This window comes from Chelon labrosus (genome assembly GCF_963514085.1).
Source record: "Chelon labrosus genome assembly, chromosome: 7".
In the NCBI taxonomy this organism is placed as follows: domain Eukaryota; kingdom Metazoa; phylum Chordata; class Actinopteri; order Mugiliformes; family Mugilidae; genus Chelon; species Chelon labrosus.
The window spans coordinates 9,796,354-9,817,690 of NC_140343.1; the positions used below are offsets into that span (position 1 = coordinate 9,796,354).

Here is a 21,337-nt window from a genome sequence, read left to right on the forward strand (position 1 = left end):
GAAAAAGACAGATCTCTGCACAATTCCTCTGTAAAAAAAAACTCCACTGGATGCACATTCATCCTCTACCAAAATAGTCAGAGTCAGAGTAATTTAATCAAAAATCTTATATAGAAAATATATGGAAGCTGCTCTTTCTGCTCTGAAGTTTCAGTTTTCTTCTTAACTTCTTCTAACATTGTGACCACATCAAAAGTTGATAAGTTTATTTCTGGTACTTATACTATAAAATCATATTGTTTGTCACAAAAAAAGGCAATGGAAACAATCGATTAATGCACCTTCCTTAATATTTTCTATTAAATGATGACTCTTGAGGTATCAGCTCTTATCCTTTGTCCACTTAAAACATTGGTCAAGATGAAAAGATTTTACAGTTTTGAGTTGCTGCCCTAATACTACAGTAATGAGTGTGTGCATGTGTGCCTAACAAGTCTTTACATTTAATTTTCTTGCAATTTAAATGACTTAATGATGAAAGAAAACTCGTAGATGGTGCAACCATAGCCTGGTGGCACCACTGGGAGAAAAGAAGCTAAACATGAACACTTTGGCTGCACTCAAACTCCAAAAGGCAAATTCATCTAAACTTTATGAGAGAAAGTAGCTCGCTTTAATGTTAATTATTTAGCTACCGCATGCTACCTGAGCAGCAAACATTATGACAAGATGATGCTGTAGCGATGGAGTCCTGTGCTTCTTTTCTGTCAGTTCAATTAAAAAAAAAAAAAAGGCTTCAATAAAAACCTTTTTCATTTTGTAAATGTGAGGTTGTAAATTTCATCAAAGTGGTCTTAAAAAGGTCTCTAAACGACTTAACTGTAACACCACTGAGCCTGCAAACACACTGCGTAATCCATCTTGTCTAAAAGGCGCCCCTCGTGCAGCGGATCATGTTCTGCACTTATCCGAATTATAACGCGCTCTGATGGGACGGTGTGCGTTTCAGATTGGCAACTGTAAGAATGTGACGGTGATGTCGCTGCGGTCCAACAAGCTGGAGTTTCTGCCCGACGAGATCGGACAGATGACCAAACTACGAGTCCTTAACCTCAGTGACAACAGGTACACACATTCATGCATGCACACACACACACACACACACACACACACACACAGGCAAAGACCAAGCGATGACTCACTAGTGACAACGGGGTGCGCACACATACTCACACGAAGGCAAACCCTTTCTCAATGACCGTCTTTTGGTGCCGTGGCTGCTCTCACGGCCTGCGGTTGCCATGGGGACGGGTGAGTGTGTTGCCATGGTTACGGGCTCTGCAGGCTGTACAGTGCGTGGGCTGGAGGAACATCTCTCTCTTCTTTCTCGCCCCTCCTTCCCTCCCTAACTTCCTCTTGTCTCTCTCTCCATCTCAGGTTAAAGAATCTACCGTTTACCTTCACCAAGCTGAAGGACCTGGCAGCTCTGTGGCTCTCTGACAATCAGGTATTTCTCTCTCCTCCTGTACCACGTGGAAAAGTCAACACATTAATCCAGTAACCTGTCTTATTTTATTCTTCTTATCAACTTAATTTCTCCCACTGCCTCCCATGTTGAGTTTCACTTATAGCATCTTATTTTCTTAAAGGATTCGCTTTTAAAGTTGAGACCGCAAGAACAAATGAAATAGTGTTTGACAAACTATATTTAAGCAACAGGTTGTTCAGGATGATGGATCGTATTCCTAAAATGACTTCACTATGTGCTATCAGTGTTATTAAGCCTCCGATCACACGTTATTTTTCTCGTCAGCAACGCTATGATTCATAAAAGACATTTAAAGTTTAATCAAAGCTGTTCAACGAAACCAAATGTCACAACTATCCCCGGACCCTTATTTACCCGCTGAAGAAGAAAGCCCATTTAAAATTCAAATGCAATCTGTTAAATGGCAGCACAGTCTCGCATTTACATCTAAAACAGCCACTCATACAAGCACGCCCTGCGTTCGTTCACGCCGCTTCCTCCGTTACCTCGACGTCGTGAAAATCCAGATAAGTTGACATTAAAGTTTCAGGAAGGACAGATTGGCCCGTTAGCATTTTAAGCCCAACATGGGAACTTGTAATCCATCAAAACATTTTTAATTAATGTGTGTAGTAATGTCTCTATTTATATCACATTAGCATTTTAATGGACTCTTTTAGCCCGGCATGCAAATTGAATAATTATTTCTCCATCGCCGTGCCACACTTTGCAAAATCTAAATCAATTTGTAATCCAAGCTTTGTGGGCAAAATTGATTTGCAAATTATTTCCCTGCTATTTATATTTAAGGTAAGCGAAGTCCTTTTTGTAGCCGTGAGAAATTTAAATAAGCAGCAAGCATACAATGTTGTTCCTAATAATAGATGTAGGATTATGTAAAGATTATGATTAGGGGATTAATACCATCAGTAAATGTTGCTACAAGACTATAAACAAATGTGTGTGTGTCTGTGTGTGTTTGCAGTCCAAGGCTCTGATCCCACTGCAGACAGAAGCCCACCCCGAAACCAAACAGAAGGTTCTGACCAACTACATGTTCCCTCAGCAGCCGCGACACGATGAGGGTACAAACTGTGTGTCGCATGACGTGTGAATGTTTAAGGACATTTGGAAAAAGGTCACTGAATATTTAGAACAAGTTTGATTGCACTGAGTAATGTGACAGTGTTGGCATTTTTTTTTTTTTTTTTAAATCATAGGATGTTATGAGCTCAGCGTAGAGGATGTGTGAGTGCTGGTCGGCGTGGGCTTTATCCGACAATTTACAGTCCCAGATTGGAAGTGTTAACCCCTCGATCATTAATCACTGATGTGCGTGCGTGCGTGTGTGCAGATTACCAGTCGGACAGTGACAGCTTTAATCCTACTCTGTGGGAGGAGCAGAGACAGCAGAGGATGACTGTGGCCTTTGACTTTGAGGATAAGAAAGAAGAGGAAGACAACTCTGGGAAGGTCAAGGTCAGCCCTCTGTCATTCTGCATCTCTTTCTGTCTCGCAAGAGAAGGGGTAAAATAAGGGGACCAGATTTTATTTAAAAAGTGTTGATTTAAATGTTTAATGTGAGATTAGCGCAAAGCTTTCCAGGTTAAACCATTAAAACAGACATGAGCTGAAAAATCTGGGTCCCTGGTAAAAGGTACCATCAAGTATGCATTGAATACACTGTAAGTAGAGCTACTAGATTTTCAATGAATTTGCACTGTGTTCAGCATCTTTAGTACATTTTTTATCACACCAAAGGATTGTAATTAACTGTCATAATTTAAATAGTCATTATCCAAACAAAGCTCTACATTCATGTTAAATCATCTTATAGATTCAGTGTTTGAATGAATAATATCTTAAAACCGAGTTAGAGATGTTCCTCTGGAAACCTTCAGTTCTATGTTTTGTCTGCTGCTTTCACTGAGTGGTCAGTGCTGCAATGGCAGCCTTCAAACTAGCAGGTGTTATAAAAGCCTGTAGGAAAAAAATCACAGCAACAAAAACAACAGAATTGCTTTTTATAGACCGTACGTCCTGTTTCAGACCATTTCTGGTAGCATTCTCCTTGAATGTCTTGCAGGTGGAGATAAATCTAAAGCGCTACCCGACACCCTACCCAGAGGACCTTAAGAACATGGTCAAGTCGGTGCAAAGTCTGGTGGGCAAAAGCGTACATGCCGGACACGGGCACCAGCACCAGCATCAGCATCAGCATCAACATCAACACCAACATCAACATCAGCATCAACATCAACATCAACTTCAGCACCAGCACCAGCTGAGCACAGGGACGGCCACCTCGGCAGGAACCAACATGGAGCATACACACCTCAGCAAAGAGCCGTACGAACCGCCGTGGCCCCTTCCGCCCAAAGAGGTAGGAAGCAAACACGCGTGGTCAAGTAGATACATGTCGTTTCGTGCAGTTATCAGCACATGACCGAAAATGATTTGCTGTTTTCCAGGTGACAGATAGAGAGATGCAGGACTTCTCTCAGACTCAGCTAATGGATCAGGGATCAATGCATAACTCTGGCATCGATATTCCCAAGAGGAAGGACAAAGAGGATCTGACAGAGAGCTCTGAGGTTTGTCACACACACACACACACAGATGCACGTTATACATGACGGTGGAAACGTGATTTATTTAAGTTGTAGCGGTTTCTGTACATAGAATTCACTCAGTTTCTGCAATAACATTCAAGTTTTTAACAGTTTTTACAGTCAGCGGTTTAATTCTGTGCAGCTCTTGTCTGTTATTTGGTCTTTATGTTAGCATTTAAATGTGACCCTTGAAGCTTGTTGCAAACCAACAAAAGTTGTGTTTGCAAAGTTTTACTATGATACCATGAGACACTGCAGCAGCATAGAAATTCCGTATTTTTTTCAGAATGTTATTTCCTTCTAAATACCTGCTGAATTATGTATTTGTGCAACGCAATTATGTTGTTTTTACGCATAACTGAGCTTATTTACTGCTGATAACTTTCCATTCCACCTACTTTACTTAGTTCCATAGACTGACAACCTGGTACTGACCTCATTAGCTGCCATCTGCTTTGTCAAAAGTTGTCCTGCTGTACTCAAGCTCATCTCACGTCAACCTTTTTGTGTCTCTTTTCAGGACTCAATGGGTGGCTCTCCCAACGACATCCGTATCTCTGACATGAGGCCCACCCTGGTGGAGCCACCCATGTACAAACCAAAGGTGGTGCTGCTGGGCAAGGATAAGAAAGGTACTGTAATATACTGTGAATGTAACGTATGGTACACGTAAACAAGGTGGCACACAGTAATTTAATATGTTTTTTATATATATAAAGAGCTCTGGGGCCTGTTAATAATAATGTCTATTAATTAGTCATGGTGGCAAGCAGATTAATTTGACTCATGGAGAGGGAGAGAGTCCTCTGAACCACTACAGTGAATGTAGGTTCCAGTCTGGTGTGTGCAGCTTTCTGCCTGACCCCTTTTTACTTTTTTTTTTTAAACCTTTTTTTCTATTTAACACCTTAATCACATCTAATTCAGAGCTTCGTCATGTAATCCAGTCCTCCGTCGCAGAATTCACTGCAAAATGATCAAAACTGCTGGTTTATTAACGGTAGAGCTCGTCAAACAAATGAAAATATGGTTTGTTTTGTTAAGATTTAAATAGGTTTGACTGGAGAGATGGCTGGTGTGATATCACTCGTCAACTGCTTTGTGTCTTTCTTTAAACGGCTTCGACGCCGGCTCCAATTAGAGCAGTCGAGTTAAACAAAGATTTTGAAAACCTGGTAAACCGGTGTTTTAAAAGGAGGCCATGTCTTGCGTCAGCGTGTTGGACTGAATATTGTCCAAACATAATGAGAGCACGACGGGAATCTAGGTTAAGAAACGGATGACAAGACCTGCAACTGGCTTCCACTGTTCTTCAGAATCCATTTTAAAGTACTTTGTATATAACAGAGCTCCTTGCTCCACGATGACTGAAAAGGCTCCTCAGATCTGCTTGGGTCATTTACTTGTTATCAGGTAAAAGTCCAGGTTAGAAACAGAGGGGTGTCCAAGCTTTTTGCTGTTCTGACTCGTCAACACTTTTCTTTTTAATCTTGTCTGTAACACCTTAAAATCAAAGTGTTTCCTTATGTTTTGTACTATACAGTACTGTATGTCACCTATATGCCTATATATCAATAATATCAGAGTTCCTGGAAATCAATCGAAAAAAATGTTGATGACTCATCCTGCACTCGGGGGTGTGTGCTAGTTTTATATCCAATGAGACGCTGTGTTTGAATTCTTAAGTCCCTCCCTCTTCCTGCTTCTCTCCCTCTCCACGCTTCTCAAGAGATTACTAATTTTTGTATCCATCTATGAATTATTCCTTTTCCTCTATTATGTTATATAATAATAATTATTTCTGACGACTTTATCACTTAATCCTGCTTGTCCCAGATTCTCACAGATTTTCATAATTATTATAACAAAATCACAGGACTGAAATTAGCCATCATTCATTTCACAAACCATAAACAGTGTTTTTTAATTTGCCTTCACCACCCGTGCAAACTGGTAGCGTCTTCTCATAATGCCATGTAGAAGAATAACACACAGAAAGGGGATCCTTTTTTTTTTTTCATGCATGCCAAAGGCTCTTCAGAAACCGTACAAGAGGCTATCAGAAAGAAGAGGATGTGACATTTTAACTGAATGGAGTCGTCTGTCAATCTGTGTCTGTCTCCCCGTCCAGAGTCTACAGATGAGGACGTGGATAAACTCCACTGTCTGAACCACAGCGGCTCCTCGGCCACCTACTCCGACTACTCGCCCTCACAGGGCTCCTCTGGCTCCTCCAACCCGCCCGCGAACGCACACTCTCACGCACACTCTCACGGACACCAACACACTCCCGCCCTGCCGGCCCCCAGCAAGGACCAGGCCCCTCAGACACACTGGACCAACAGGTACATGCACACGACCGCTACATGTTCAGTTTCATCACCAACAGCTCCGTCCAACTATCCATCATCTTCTTCTCTTTCGATTACTCCCCCACTTCAATCTCCGCCATCAGTCATCTGTCTCATCCATCTATCCAATTGCTCCATACATCCTCTCCTCCTTCCATCTACCTGCATCTTTCTCATCTCTGTGCTTGATCCGACAAGGTCAGAGGCGCTCATTAGCATGCTTCGGACCTCTGTTCAAGATTTTCCTTTTCGTCGTTCTCCTGGTTTGTAACGATATTGCTACGGAGGCGGTCGTTTTTACGCAGACACGTTCCTCCAGTAATCTTTATTTTACTTGTGGTGCACTCGCACAATGAAGTTTGACAGATGCGAAATTGAAAATTGATATCAACACTTGTTTTGAATCTGTTCTGAGGTCCTGATTGGGAAAGTTGAATCTATAAACAGCAACAAACGTTTCAACTCAAATTGCCTGCCATATTCATAACAACATATCCTCAATCACACTGATGAGATTGGATCCCAGCAGTGATAGCCGAGGGTTAAAATGAAAAGTCAAAGACAAAGATACGTCGGCTGACAATCTTTTTAATACACAACTACACTTATTATAAAATATTTATTCTTGACAGATGTGTTTGCTTAAGATTGTGACCTCAATATGTGCAGATTAATACATTTTATAGTTACTACTTCAAACATATGTCCTTGTTACTTTGATAATAATAAATCTACATTAAGCTAATTAATTTGTCAGTCTAATGCTTGTGCAATATCTGTTCAAAGTGGAAATGCTAGCCAGGAAACTGGCACGACTAAATATGTGTTAAATAACCTAAAACCTAAACAAAAATCCGATAAAGATGTTCCAGTTTACTGGGACTGAATGACTTTCTGACACAAACCTTCTCCATTTGCTCCGCTAGTAACAATACTGAAACTAATTTCTTCGTCCTCACTCTTCCGGTGCCTCTCCTTGCTCTGAGGAGCCCCTGCAGGGTGAAAGCTCGGCTGGTATTTTTTGACATTAGACGTGTCATTTCACATGGCCCGGGGTGAGGTACGGATCACAGTCTGCAAACTTGTTCCTTTGTCGGTGTACTTGTGAAACATGTGGCAGCGAGGGAGTTCGAAGGCTTTAACATTTTTTTCCGCTCATGCGCTCGGAAACATTCATTACAACAAACATGGTTTTTGGCCCAATTTATGTTTCCGGGAGATGTCAGAAATTAGGCAATAAAGTTGTGCTGTTGCTGGTGCCCAGTGGCTCTGATTAATTGTGATGCATATTAATGTAGCGTGGCACTTTAGTATAATCCAGATCATTTGATTATTTTCCATGGTATAATCAGCGAGTAATATTTTCTGTCTTTGTAGACTTGCCCAGTCGTTCCCTAAGCCCATCGACTCCAAGCCCCTGCTGTCTCAGAGAGAAACGCCTCCGTCGGGAACCCTGCAGCAGCGCGGGGATCGCCGTCCGCTTAGCGAGCCCTTTGACTGGTCTGAGGTCCCTCACTACGACAATACGGGTTTTGATGCCGAGGAGTCTCCTCTGGACGCTCCATCGTCCACTACGAGTCAGGGAAACCCACCGTTGGGCTCTAAACCTCGCAGCCAGTCGACACACGGCCGTCGCCCTCTCCTCAGGCAAGAGCGGATCGTAGGAGTCCCCCTGGAGCTGGACACGCAGACACTCCCCTTCCACGGCAATCAGCGCTCCACCCCAGACAATGATCCACAGTCATCCCAGTCACAGAACCCTTGGCAAAATTGGACCAGGACCCCCAGCCCACTGGAGGACAGAACCGCTTTTCCCTCCAAGCTAGACCTGACGCCCACTTCTAGCCCTAACCCCGATCGCAAGGACATGGACTCAAGGTAAGCGAATGAAGGCACATTCGTCCCTGAAATGTGTTTCCGTGGAGAGCTTCATGACACCCCTTTGCACAATACTGTTACCAACTTAAATGGTTCCAGATGTTGAATATATAATGGTGTGAATGACTCAGTTTGATGATTTGCCCATAATCACACGGTCTGACCTGTCCTTGTTCTCTGACTATTATAACACTGCTCTATTCCTGCTTGTTTTCTCCGGCTTGCATTTGTAAAATATCATAATCATCAAATCACAATCCCCTCGTCTCTTGCTCCAAGGTTGGAACAAGGCTCAGGCCCTTTGCCTGGCAGCTGGACGTACCACGACAATCAGGGGGAGCAGAACAGGAAGGATCAGCTCAGTGTGGGCGGGGGCAACAAGGTGACGGTGGTGATGAGTAAAAGTTCGGACCGCCTGTCACCCATGATGAAAGAGACGAGATCCAAGTTTAAGAAGTCCCAGAGCATAGATGAGATTGACATCGGCTCATACAAGGTCTACAGGTAGGTTTCTTTCTTCTGTTTTATTTTTAAGAACTCAAGGCATGTTAATTAAATAGGTCAGGTTTCATGCACATTTGAGCTGCCAGACTTGATTGTGGTGGTTGAAGCTGGTTTATTATCTCTGTCTCTCTCCAGTATTCCCATGGACAGCTATAGTGCATCCATCGAGCAGCAGACGAGTTTGGACCGTCCAGAGCTGCCTGGTTCTATGGAGCAGACCAGCATGTCGCGGTCACAGTCTGCCCCCATGTTAGACGATGAGCTGGGCTTCCCAGGACATGGCAACCAGCACCAACAGGGACAGAACCAAAAACCTGCCATCCCACACAAGGCCTACCATTTTGACCAGAACTACAACCCCCAGGTTAGGTGGAGTTTCTAACTACTACGTTGTGCAATAGACCTAAAATTACATATGCAATATTTTCATGCACTAATTGGTAAACACTCTGATCATTTCAACCAATCAGGTGACCATGGATCGTCGGGTCCCTCCTCCCTTCCCCAACACACCCGATTACGTCAACCACTCATCGAAGGCTTTGGAGTACCTAAATCAACCAGGGAAGACGTTACCCAAGGAGCTAGTGAGCCCTCGGTATCGCGCATATCCGCCACTGGAGATGTTTTCTTTCCCCCAATCACCAATCAACCAGGATGGTCCGCAGAGCCAGCAGCAGCAGCCAATCCCAACACAGCGCTCCAGACCAGGGTTTCTACGGAGAGCAGATTCGTTGGTGAGCTCTACAGAGCTTGCTTTGTTCCGCCGTGTTCATGAAGCCCAGCAGGAGGCGCTGCAGGAAGCTCAGTACAGACAGCAGGTAGGGGCTAATAGCAGAATGAGGCTTTCTTGTATATTATATATATATGTGTGTGCGTGTTAGGCATACATTTCTTCTTCATTTTATGCCTCCACTGAATCTGTAGTCCTATGAAAGTATCCTCTCTTCCTGTCTCCTGTCTTCAGGCGGACCCCCCTCTCTATGGCCGGGCTCTCGCCTACTCAACACCCATGGAGCACTCTGCTCTCAGCAACATGGCCGACAGCCAGAGTCAGATGATGCACAACAAGAGAAACGGTCGCTATGATGACGACTATCCCACCTACCAGGAGCAGAAGAAGCCCATGATTGGTTATCCCACCAAGAGCCTGACTCAACGCCGTCCCCTGTCTGCCAGGAGCTACAGCACTGAGACTTACGGAGCGTCTCAGGTATGTCTGTCACCTGAGCCGCTGATGGATGATGTGAAAGCTGTGTGATTTTGTCAGGATTTACAAAATCTGAGAAACACAGAAGATGTAGAGGGATTTATCAAGTAGCTTTAAAGGATATTCATCACGATTGAGCCAAAAGTGTCAAAATGTCCATCGTCTACTGAAGATCAAAGTTTGCATGCCGTCTCCTAACAGCAGTAAAGTTTCTCTAAACTACAGTTTGTCCCTGAAGTAGAGTTGCCTAAAAATAAAAGAATACTTGGCTCACACAACACATGGCCTACTTTGTCAGAGAGGTGTGAGGATTTGGGATTACAGCATTGTTATCCTTCCATTTTCCAGCAATCACCTGGCTCCCAAGTTATTGTAGCAGCAGACTAAGCAGTGAAAGTGCTGGTGTCCTTTCTCTCGGGCCATATTCCAGATCCAAAGGCAATCCCATGTCCATAAATAATCCCTTCAGGATGTTCTGGGTTTGCCTCAAGTCAGACTTTCCAAAAATAGTCACAGCGAGGTGTCCAGCAGCATACTGATTAGGTGCGCAAAGCATTTTTTTTTTTTCTGGCACCTTTCAGCATGAAGAAGCAGGGCACACGAAGGAAACTGAGAGCTAAGAGACTTATATAGAGCACTTATGGCTGCAGACTGATTCTTGCTGTTTTTAGCCAAAGCGCAAAAGTGAAGGTTGGAATATACATCGGATGTTATGCTAAGAGTTCACCTTTAGATTAAGCTTCATTTCCTCCAGACAAGGCTGGTATAGTTTGTGCATTACTGCAGTCTTTGTGCTTAGTTGCCTGACTTTCTCGTGTCCTTTATAATCCTATAAGACTGTATGTTATTCTCCACACTTGCAACTTGGCTCAATATCAGTCAGCTGATCCATCAGCACACTACGGTGGTCCAGACTGAAATATGTCTATCCCAGTTGTTATACGGCAAAAGGCGGGGTACTTTTATCTTCTTTTTGGTCTACATCACCTGCCCTGGAAACATTTAGCTTTGTAGCCGCTAAACATTGACCCTTTTTTCACCAAGTAGTTGCTAACTTTTGTAGTGTATCTAGACGTATAAATATTTTCTCCCTCTGTCCTCAGGCCCGTCCAGTGTCAGCTCGTCCCACCATGGCCGCTCTGCTGGAGAAGATGCCACCCGACTACACCCTGGCAACCTGCCCAGAGAAATCACCTGACGACACCATCAAAGTAAGACCTGTCGTACCGCAGAAACCCGAAGACATCACCTCCAAGATGCCGGCCGACTGGAGGCAACAGCTACTCAGGCACATAGAGGCCAAGCGATTGGACAGGGTACGTCAATGCAACGCAGGCACACTTGAGAGGAAAAACGCACACACACACAAACATACACAGCCTTCAGAAGCCCTCTCTGTTTGTATCTGTGTGAGTCTGTGTTGTAAGGTTGACCAGATTTGTGTCCGGCTGCATGTGTGTCCACTCCACACTGTCGCTCTGTCAGCCTGACCTAATGCACACTCACTACCGGATATGTGCCCTGAAAATCACATTTCCTGAAATACAAATGCAGCCAAATCTGAATTGTGATGGATAATCTGATCTTGTGTTGGTTCTCAAAATCTTTTTTGAAGCAAGTAAAATTTGATTGGATTTTAGTGTTGGAAAAGTACCTTAAAGCAAACAAAAGAAATCTGCTGTTTTTTTACAACCTGGACCTTATTTCTGGCATAAAATACGGTCGTTTACTCACCCATATAATTTGGAGTCCTTCGGGAGATATTTAGATCTGAGTATATCCATATAGTGGGAGTGACTGGAGCACCGAAATGCAGCCTCTAAATAACGCATTATCTGCCGCGAAACTCGTTCATTTCACCAATATTTTGTTATCGTGCGCTAGTGCTATTCCCCGTTGAGTCTGGAGTTACCTGTTATCATCATCTGGGGTCTGTAGATTGAGCTACAGACCCCAGATGATGATAACAGCTAACTTATTAACTATTGGTGAAATGAACGAGTTTCGCGGCAGATAATGCGTTATTTAGAGGCTGCGTTTCGGTGCCCCAGTCACTCCCATTACATGGATGTACGCTGATCTAATTATCTCCTGAAGGAATACAAATTACACAAAAGTTATATGGGTGAGTAAACGACCATATTTTATGCCAGAAATAAGGTCCAGGTTATAAAAAACAGTAGTTCCCCTTCAAGATGCAGCAGTTTGACATTGTCTCATATTTTTATAGAAAACACAAGATCTTCAGAATCAACACAACCACTTATTGAGGATGAGAACACTTTGAAGGGCTCATCTTGGCGCTGATCTAAGAAGAATTAGTAGTATTGCTAAAGAAATCACATACTTTTTTACCCAAAGTTGGGTGAAACAATTGAAACCCCGCTTGTGTCTGTTAGGTGAATTTGACGCTACATTACATGCATAGTTTTTTTCACAGATTAAACAAACAAGATAATTAAAGAGCTTTAGAGTTGCGGATTATTTCACCTTTGGACGGAGACTAGCTTTTAACCTTTGTTTATATCTCCTGGTTTCACATTCACCGTACTGACACGGGAGAGCTTTCAATCCTCTCGTCTGACTTCCCAGCGAGACGGCAAATGAGCACATTTTCCAAAATGTCAGGCTAATTATTTAGAACCAGAGCCTCAACAGACGAGACAATCAGACGTAGTAGGGAGGAGGTCTGGAGCACACAGCTGTGAAGAAAGCTTTATTAAATGACATGCAGAGTCTTAGCACTCTGTTAATAAGTTATTCTTCTTAGCCAGCCACACAGGGACAAGTACATCCACCTTGTCTTTAAAGTTTAAAGTAAGGCAATGCAACACTTGGACTAGCCATAGGTAGAAGTGTCCATATAGTCACACAGTTTTATTTAGGGAGTGGGCGAATTGTTAGTTATAATATCCACAAATGTTAAAGATCTGAAACCTTACATTGTACTGTTGGAATGAATTGATCCACCTGTTGACACAATGTTCTGTGTGTATTGACCGATCACGAGCTAACATTTCTCTGTGCTTTCAGCAACTCTGCACTTGGTGTTGTTGTTGTTTTTATCCGTGTCACTGTTGTTTGTTTGTTTACCTGTTCGTGGAGCTAACGGTGTGTTGTCGCCACGCTGCAGCCCGCTGTCTCGGCTCCGCCCCTCCCCATTCCCCCACATTCACCCGTGTCGTGTGATGTTGTCTTCTCCAATCAGAGTGGTGTCCTAAAGCACAACACGCTCACGCTGGGCATGCTCTGTCAGGGCGGGGGTCACGGCCAGGGGCGCAGCAGCACTTTGAACTTTAACCTTTACAATAACACTAAGCATGAGCCCCCTGCTGGCCGCTGGCTGCCACTACCTCCTCCTCCGTCTGCTAATGCTGTGAGTATCCCTTTGAGAACAACGAACCCCTGGTACTGCTCTTATTACTGCATTCATGATTAACTATAGAGAACTGCAGCCACTGCCTCTTCACCGAAAGATGCCATGAACTATTATTACACTGTGTGCCATTGTTGCTATCATAACATAGGATACTTTAACTACCCTATTTACCACCTCAAGAGGTGAGAATGAGTGAAAAGGGTGTGATGTGTCTTGGTGCTCTCGTTCAAATCCCATGATGTTTTCTCACCTATATAATGTCCAAGTGTGGCAGCCATTGAATACACTCGATGGTGGCTTGTTGCAGTCGAATCAAGTCAAAATAGGACAATTTTCACCTTTCAGGGTTACCAGAACAACAGGCGGAAGCAGCTCAACAAACAGAACACCTCTGCCTCCACCACCTATCTTTTAAACTTTGTTTGACGCATGAAGTTGTTGGGCATTGCTTATTCATGCCACATTCAACCATCTTAGGGCTTAAAAGTGACGGCAGCTTGCTTGTTATCAACTTTAAAGGCTTGTTTCATGTCTCCTCTGCCTGCCACTTTGAATAAATAGCTGCACTTTTACTCTTGGAAAAACTTGAAGGTTATATATTGAATGCCTTGGGAAGTTGTTTTCTCAAACGCCTACCCCTGAAACACAGTTTTCTTCAGAAGGTTTGGCCATTGCACATTCAAGATTTCAGAATATTTGCTTTGTTTTTTTCGCTTTTCATGCACTTCTCTGTGTTTTACTTTGGGCAGGGCTTCAGTTAGGAGAAGGTGCTTGCATACGTGCACCAGTCAAGACGATAACATTCACTGTCCATTAAAGCTGCAGAGAAATGCTTTTATTTTAAAGTCAGGTTTTAAAGGAGAACCTCCTTTCTGTTCAAATATTGAATGACTGACACTGGCTGTCATATTACAGCCACGTTCTTACGGAAAACAACTGAAAAAAACGTGGCAGGCAGGCAAAAGCTGATTCATAAAATCAAAAGAATAGAGTTCATTTTCAGTAATGGTCACTCTGTGTATCTCTCTATCAGACCCCCTCTCAGCAAGCTGCCATGCTGGACAATGACCAGGAGGGGGTATCGGGGAGCAACCAGTGGGCTCCCTACTCACTTGGCAGGAGAGACGTCCCACCTGATAACCTCATGAAAAAGGTAGAACCTGTTGATTAATCAGCGAAATATCTCATCCTGTTCCTAGCCTACTTCACACTGCTATTTTTTTTCCAGTTGGAATGCTACCAATTAACTAATCTCCTGCATATATTCCTGACGATGAATATACATCTCCGACTGCCTGTCCTCCTTCCCACAGGGCGGCCATTCCCACAATCCTTCCCACCAGTCCCACAACACCATGATCGTCACTTCCTCTTCCTCTTCCTCGGCCACTACGCCTCATCGCGTGGTTGGGCAGCAGGGCTACGACGGGATGATGAACAAGGGGGGTGGTCAGTACCAACCAGGGATGCCCCTGTCCGTGGTTCCCTCTGGGGGGCAGTACCAAGGCAACATGTCTCAAGGTAAGTTGCGCTGAAAACCAAAAATGATGCGGCTGTGCGTGCACCGATTTATTTATCCTGAGCTTTCGGTCGTCCTTGCATCCCAATCGAATTCTAACATTTGAAATCAACATTTTATATTTCCACTTTCAGATGACAACATTTAAAGACAGATTTAATTTAGCGTCTAAGAGCCATATATCACATTTTGTAATCTGTCTCCCATCAGCCTTCCCTGCGCTGTTGTTCTTTGTTCATTCTGAAAAGTTTAAAGTTAAATGACCCAATTTTAAAGTTTAAACCCTCAGTTATTCACAATTGTTCAATCAATACTCAATATTACAATGTTTTGTTTTATATTAGATGCCACCAGCCTCTGTTTTTTTTCCCGTACAGCCCATTCCAATCAAGGCCAGGGTTACTCCATGGCTATGTCCCCATCCGGAAACCAACCCCAGTACAACCCCCATTCCTCCCACAGCTCCCATCAGCCCTCCACCAACCCCCAGTACCATGGCAACCAAGGCATGGTCCACAGCAACCAGGTCGTCATGACCCACACCAACCCACGCCCTCAGAGCGCTCGCTGCCTGCTGCAGACTAAAGGCCAGAAGAGTACGGACGGTTTCCAGGAACAGGTATCTTGTCTGTCCATCTGTGTGCCTGCGGCAGTCACGTCACGTGCTATACTGGAGGTCTGCTCGAAAATTGGCTGAGCTCAATTGGCTGAATAGGTAGTAACTAGATTAGAAAGGATATTAGTATTGTTGTAGTCATTTGTGCAAATGACAGAGTGAGCTATTGTTCTGGCTCGACTCCAGAATAAAACAAGATGTTGCTTATTATCAAAGTTAGCCGGTATGATCTGCTGATGGATAAATAAGTGAATTGGCAAATATTATTCTTAGATCAAATTCACACGACTGAAGGAGACCGAATATAAAGATAAAGGCATCTAAACGTAATTCACAGCAACAGCCTGTGCTGAAGCAGATCCAGAAAAAGCCCCGGAGGTGTCGTTCTAACTCAGAAATATTTCACAGATGGAGATCACTGTATCAGTCGAAGTAGGAGCATGAAGTCATTAGCACCAGCAGGATCAGCTGCTCTTCCTGAGGGCTTGTGTTTGTCCCCTTCCGAGTACGACGTGGTGCTCATTACGCCAAATAGAACAACTCTGACAGGGATATTTGTAGCTCAAACGCGCCACTGCCAGAGATCCGAGGACCTCCAGTATAGCTGCCAAAACTGTGCCACACGTCACATGAACGCACCTTTTCTCCACATTTTTGTCTGTTCACTCTGTGCATGTGCAGCAGCTTTCACGACCTCCGTGTTTCACTTTCAGTTGTCTTTTTCTTTTTGTCCTTTTTCCTTTTTCTGTCTGCTCCTCTCCTTCCTCTTCCTTTCTAGCTGTGTGTGAGAATAGAGAAGAACCCTGGCCTCGGTTTCAGTATCTCTGGCGGCATCAGCGGCCAGGGGAACCCCTTCAAACCCTCCGACATGGTACGACCTGACCCGGACCGCCAGCCAATCACAGCCTCTCAGGCTTTACCTCAGAGTTGCCATGGAAACTGCTGCTCGTTACCGCAGTATTTCGTCTATCAGTCTGTCTGTTTGTCTGTGGGGCGGCGGTTGACTTGGTTAACTTTGAGTCAGTTTGAGTCTGTGATTGTGGAGTAAAAAACTGCTAGAGAACAGCAGTTTGACTAAGGGTTATGTATTCTAATTAATTAATTAATTAATTAATTAATTACACATCACCTGTACACATATTATTTATATACTACTTCTAAACTAATCCCTTAACATTGTCAGCCCCACTAGTTATGATGCTACTATCATTTTAGGACTTTCGGGTACTTGATTCATACAAATGAAAAGTGTATTTTCATGATTTAGGCTTTAGCAGGATCATCACTTTTTAAAAACTTGAGTAGCATCAGTATATTTAAACATTTTTCCCCAGCATGCATGGACGTTACAAGATATGCCAAACTCTTCTCATCTGTTTTCTTTTTACTTTTGACTGAGTCTGTCAGTGTGTGCTTGTGCTGAGAGCCTGTTGGGGTTGCAGATCCCCCCCAAGGCCCGCTGCACATAGCAGTCTGTCCTAGAAACACGCTGCTATACCCAGTGTAAAGGAGCGACGCTGCTCTCGGAGCTCTGACTACTATTTTCGGAAAGCTGCTCAGTTCTGGGACGCCGTGGGTGATTTTAGATGTTCAACACTTTGATCTAGGGATGGTAGTATGACAGATTTTTACTGATTGTTATTCTGAGTCACAGAGTAACTGACGAGACAGCCGGTCTATTAATAGAAAGCCGGCAAGGAGAGCTCTTTAAACATTCAGCCTCCGTCCGGGCCTTTGTGAGGAATGATTATTTAAGTCGACGGATTATATAGGAACTGTCAATTCATCATTTAACTTTTTAAGTTTTGAGCAGACAACTGGTGGAACAGCTGCTGACTCGTGCGGTTATTTTATCATTCCCCTCTCTGCTTAGTCTCTGTGAGACTTCCAGCAGCTGCAGTTTGTCCATTATTAATGCTGTGTTACACTGGCGGCGAACGGAATCAATACAGATGAACAGTTTCTCAGCGGATACTGACAAAGATTTCATGTTTGTATATGTATTCAGTATATTTATATATATATATATTTGAGCTCATCTATAAGGTCTAGATATGGAAAAACTTGTTTATATACCCACATATATCCCCATGGAAGTCTTTAGGATAAAATCTACTTTTTCAAAACATAGCTGTAGTGTTAGTCACGGGTGGATTTTCTTCATGTCTACCGTTAACGTCACCAAATGTTTATTTTTCTCTGAGTCATGGGCGTATGAATAGTGTAACTGAGGATTCAGATGGTCCTCTGTGTGGTGTGTGATATGCACCTAACCACTGCCCACCTGTAGGGCCTCACACAAGACCTGATAGAGAATGACATTTCTCAAAGTCAGCTCCTACCTTCCTGTTGTCCTTACACCAAGTATCCTCCCCTGACTCCTTGTTCTCACTCTGTCATTTCCTTCCGCACATGTCCCTGAAGCAGCCGAAGGTTTCTTCTCATGCTCGATCAATCACCTTTGCACTGATTTGTGATCAGTTAATCTCAAACTAATGCAGATGCTTTTGACTGCAGTTTGATCATCTTTTCCGACCTATTTAATGGGAACTCGTCAGGGTTGTTTTTCCACAGATATATCTGTGGCTGTTTTGGCCGGGGAAGACTCATCTAGGTTTAAGACTAATGCTAAATTAGACCCAGATTTTAAATAGTTAAAAAGGTCTACGTTTGAAAACAGCTTGACTACTAAATTATACATCTATGGTTTGGATCTCACGAGCCCGTTGCAGCCGAGGCTGTTCCAGTGGGCTGTGGCTTCCCCTGGTGGTCAGCTTGTTACTTGCACTCATGGTTGGATTGATGTGGGGTAGAGGATAATACACTGATGTCCAGATTTGAAAAGTAGTCAATTATGTAGCAGGGTGAAATACATACTTGTTTTTTTTAACCGTAATCCTAAATTTGACAATCTCTAGATCCTTAAATGTAGATAGAAATATTCTTTCTAAGAAGTAAGGTGTAAGGTGTAAAGTTTTGGAGTAATAATCCTTTATCCTGTAAGGATGTAGAAACAGAATAATCCTCTCACTCTTCTGAGAACAGAGGATCTTTATTGCAGGTTGTTTCAAAGTTTAAATTCCTTGATGATTTCTTCTGTAAAACCCACAAGAAATCATTATTAGGCCTAAAAGGAAATGAGATTGATCCTCTAAGTTTGGCTTAAAAGACTAGCGAAGGCCTTCTAAGCCACTGGGTCATTTTCAGTTCTGGCTAATTAGGCGACTCAGTCCCTGTATTGATTGGATTGGGATCCTGAGCTTTGATGCATTACCGTCTCAGGCTCGGTGTAAGAACAGAAGATGGAGGTTTTAAGGATCGGAACATGGATTTTTACTCAGATCTGTGTCACAAACATTTGAAAATCCAATTTCCTGATCCTGCTGTCGATAGATATGTTGCTGTTGCGCACTGAGCTGTGATTATTCAGGTAAATCAACCTCATCCTCAATTTTGTCCTGTTTGTGTCACGAACAATATCGTTGTCACATTTTCCAAATTTCTCAGAAAGTGCACTTTGAGTATTTTTTACGCACGCTGCAGCTTAGTGCGCAACTGCTTCGCAAAGAGTAAATGTTTAATTGTTGTGAGTAACGCTACACAATTTCAGCTGCTAACAGAGTTGTCTGTAATGTGCGGTGAGCTCCGTATCAGATCAGACAGTCCACTTTCTCAGGATGTGGATGGAGATGCGGCAATTTGCATTCAAAAATTAAACAATTTAATGCCTAATTATCAAACTATTTGACTGTCTATGCGTATGAGGCTCACTGCACGAATGTCAGTCTTAAGCTAACCAGGCATATACTTCTGATGTGCAGTTTCTTAACGTGCAATATATGTGTTTGTTCCCGCATCCACTCACAGACTGTAGTTTGTAGCTGCACTGTCACTACCACATCATCGTGTTCCTGGTTTAACCGGAGTCACTTATCTATGGCACATTTATCTGTTCCTACTGTGCGTTCAACACGTGCGCAACCTGTTGAACCGTGTTGAGTCGATACAGCTGCATTGTCCGACACCCTCTGTGTTCAAAAACATCTTTCAGCTCTCGGTGAAAAGATGTTGGTGTTTTTACAATCTCTGCCTTGGGTGATCGAGGGGAAAACACGGGGTGATGAAATTTCTTCTGCCCTCCCTGCTACCTACTTCCTTCCTTTAGTCAGAACCCATCCCACACCTATTCTTCCTCCTGTATACTTTATATATTTACTCTACAGCAATTTTTTCTCTCTTTCCAAACTTATGTCTATTCTACGCCAAGTCTATATAAACAACTGCTAAACCATATCAATTTGTCTTTATGGAAATAATGCATCACTCAACATTTGTAAATTTTAAGAAAGTTGCTAAATTATGACATCAATAAGAATTAATATTATATTTGCATCATTTGCACGCATCCAAATTTAAAAATACAACATATTCATGAACCAGCTGCATACTTTTTGGCAGAAATGTGATTATTTTTTTTGAGGGGGGGTGGTTGATACTGAGATGAGAAAGGCAAAGATTCTAAACCATCGTGTCCCTGTGTTGTCCTAACGGTGTATCATTTTGACTTATAGGGTATCTTTGTTACTAGGGTACAGCATGACGGGCCCGCCGCCTCTGCCCTGCAGCCCGGAGACAAGATACTGCAGGTAACGTCCTCTCACCCGTCATCAAACGGACCAGACACGGCCTCCTCGACCCTGAGTGTTTGAACAAAGAGGCAGGGCATTCAGCAGGACAAAAGAGACAGTCTTTAACAAATTTACCTGCAGAGTAAAGTCAGCTTAACGTGTTATTACTCTGGTTGCCGCAAATCATCTGCTGGACTAACCTCACCGTGTGTGTCTTTTTAGTGTAGATGCTGTAAAAGACTTAAACATTTTCCTGCTTTATATTCTGCCTCTGTGCGTATACCCTCCAGAAATCAAGCATGACTCCTCCACATACACACACACCTTCTGTTCATCGTTAGCTGGTGACACCCATGGAGCTTTGATTGCCTAAAAGGAAATGTCGCTTGTACTGCTTTTATCATTATAAGCACGAGACTGACAGCTTGAAAGTTGCAGTGATGAAATGAGACAACAGGGCTTTAATTACGGTGATTACAACATTTCATCATAAAACAACAAGACTATTTAAATAGAAAGAGCATAAAACACAGATTTATTGATTTAAACTGGAAAGACTTACATCATGATTGAATTAGCTAGTAGAAGATATATCAGTATAAGTGTACACTGATCAGGCATAACATTATGACCACTGACAGGAGAATTCAGTGTTCTGCTGGGAAACTTTTGGACCTGGCATTCATTCCTGTGGATGTTACTAAGACATGTAACACCCACCTAGACCAGACCAGGCAACCCCACCCCATAGAAATGACACTCCTTGGGGGCAGCAGATATCCCAAGCAGGATGCAGCCTGACACAGGCACACACACAAAGGAATAACTAAAAAAAACATGAAGATCAGTACAAGGTGTTGACCTGGCCTCCACATTCACCAGATCCCAAACTGATCAAGTATCTGTGGGAGGATCCACAGAGGCAGAGTCCATTCTCTGATGAGTCACAAATGTTTTGGACGCACAAGGGAGACCTGCACAATATCAGGAAGGTGGTCATAATGTTATGCCTGATCGGTGTATGTGTGAGATTATAAAATATGATAACTATTACAGAAAATGTTATGGTTCATCTGTCAGTGAGGAATGGCCATTCATTTATTTTTTTACCTGTAAAGTGTCCTATTGATTAAAAATACCTGGTTGAAATTGTAAAATACATAAATAACTTT

General features: G+C 43.1%; 1 protein-coding gene across 1 annotated transcript in view; it reads left to right on the forward strand.

Moving 5' to 3' along the window:
- The window catches only part of lrrc7 (leucine rich repeat containing 7), a gene marked incomplete at its 3' end in the record, with an annotated part of 33,536 nt that overhangs the window by 11,268 nt on the left and 931 nt on the right, over positions 1 to 21,337 (forward strand). The window contains exons 12-31 of the mRNA XM_084547547.1: positions 950 to 1,065; positions 1,378 to 1,447; positions 2,454 to 2,553; positions 2,823 to 2,947; positions 3,555 to 3,851; positions 3,940 to 4,062; positions 4,601 to 4,712; positions 6,212 to 6,425; positions 7,809 to 8,309; positions 8,589 to 8,813; positions 8,949 to 9,177; positions 9,284 to 9,634; positions 9,781 to 10,026; positions 11,127 to 11,339; positions 13,232 to 13,399; positions 14,436 to 14,555; positions 14,716 to 14,923; positions 15,299 to 15,540; positions 16,316 to 16,408; positions 20,109 to 20,183. Coding sequence (XP_084403673.1) covers positions 950 to 1,065; positions 1,378 to 1,447; positions 2,454 to 2,553; positions 2,823 to 2,947; positions 3,555 to 3,851; positions 3,940 to 4,062; positions 4,601 to 4,712; positions 6,212 to 6,425; positions 7,809 to 8,309; positions 8,589 to 8,813; positions 8,949 to 9,177; positions 9,284 to 9,634; positions 9,781 to 10,026; positions 11,127 to 11,339; positions 13,232 to 13,399; positions 14,436 to 14,555; positions 14,716 to 14,923; positions 15,299 to 15,540; positions 16,316 to 16,408; positions 20,109 to 20,183 — 3,828 coding nt within the window. The remainder of the gene's footprint in view (positions 1 to 949; positions 1,066 to 1,377; positions 1,448 to 2,453; positions 2,554 to 2,822; positions 2,948 to 3,554; positions 3,852 to 3,939; positions 4,063 to 4,600; positions 4,713 to 6,211; positions 6,426 to 7,808; positions 8,310 to 8,588; positions 8,814 to 8,948; positions 9,178 to 9,283; positions 9,635 to 9,780; positions 10,027 to 11,126; positions 11,340 to 13,231; positions 13,400 to 14,435; positions 14,556 to 14,715; positions 14,924 to 15,298; positions 15,541 to 16,315; positions 16,409 to 20,108; positions 20,184 to 21,337) is intronic.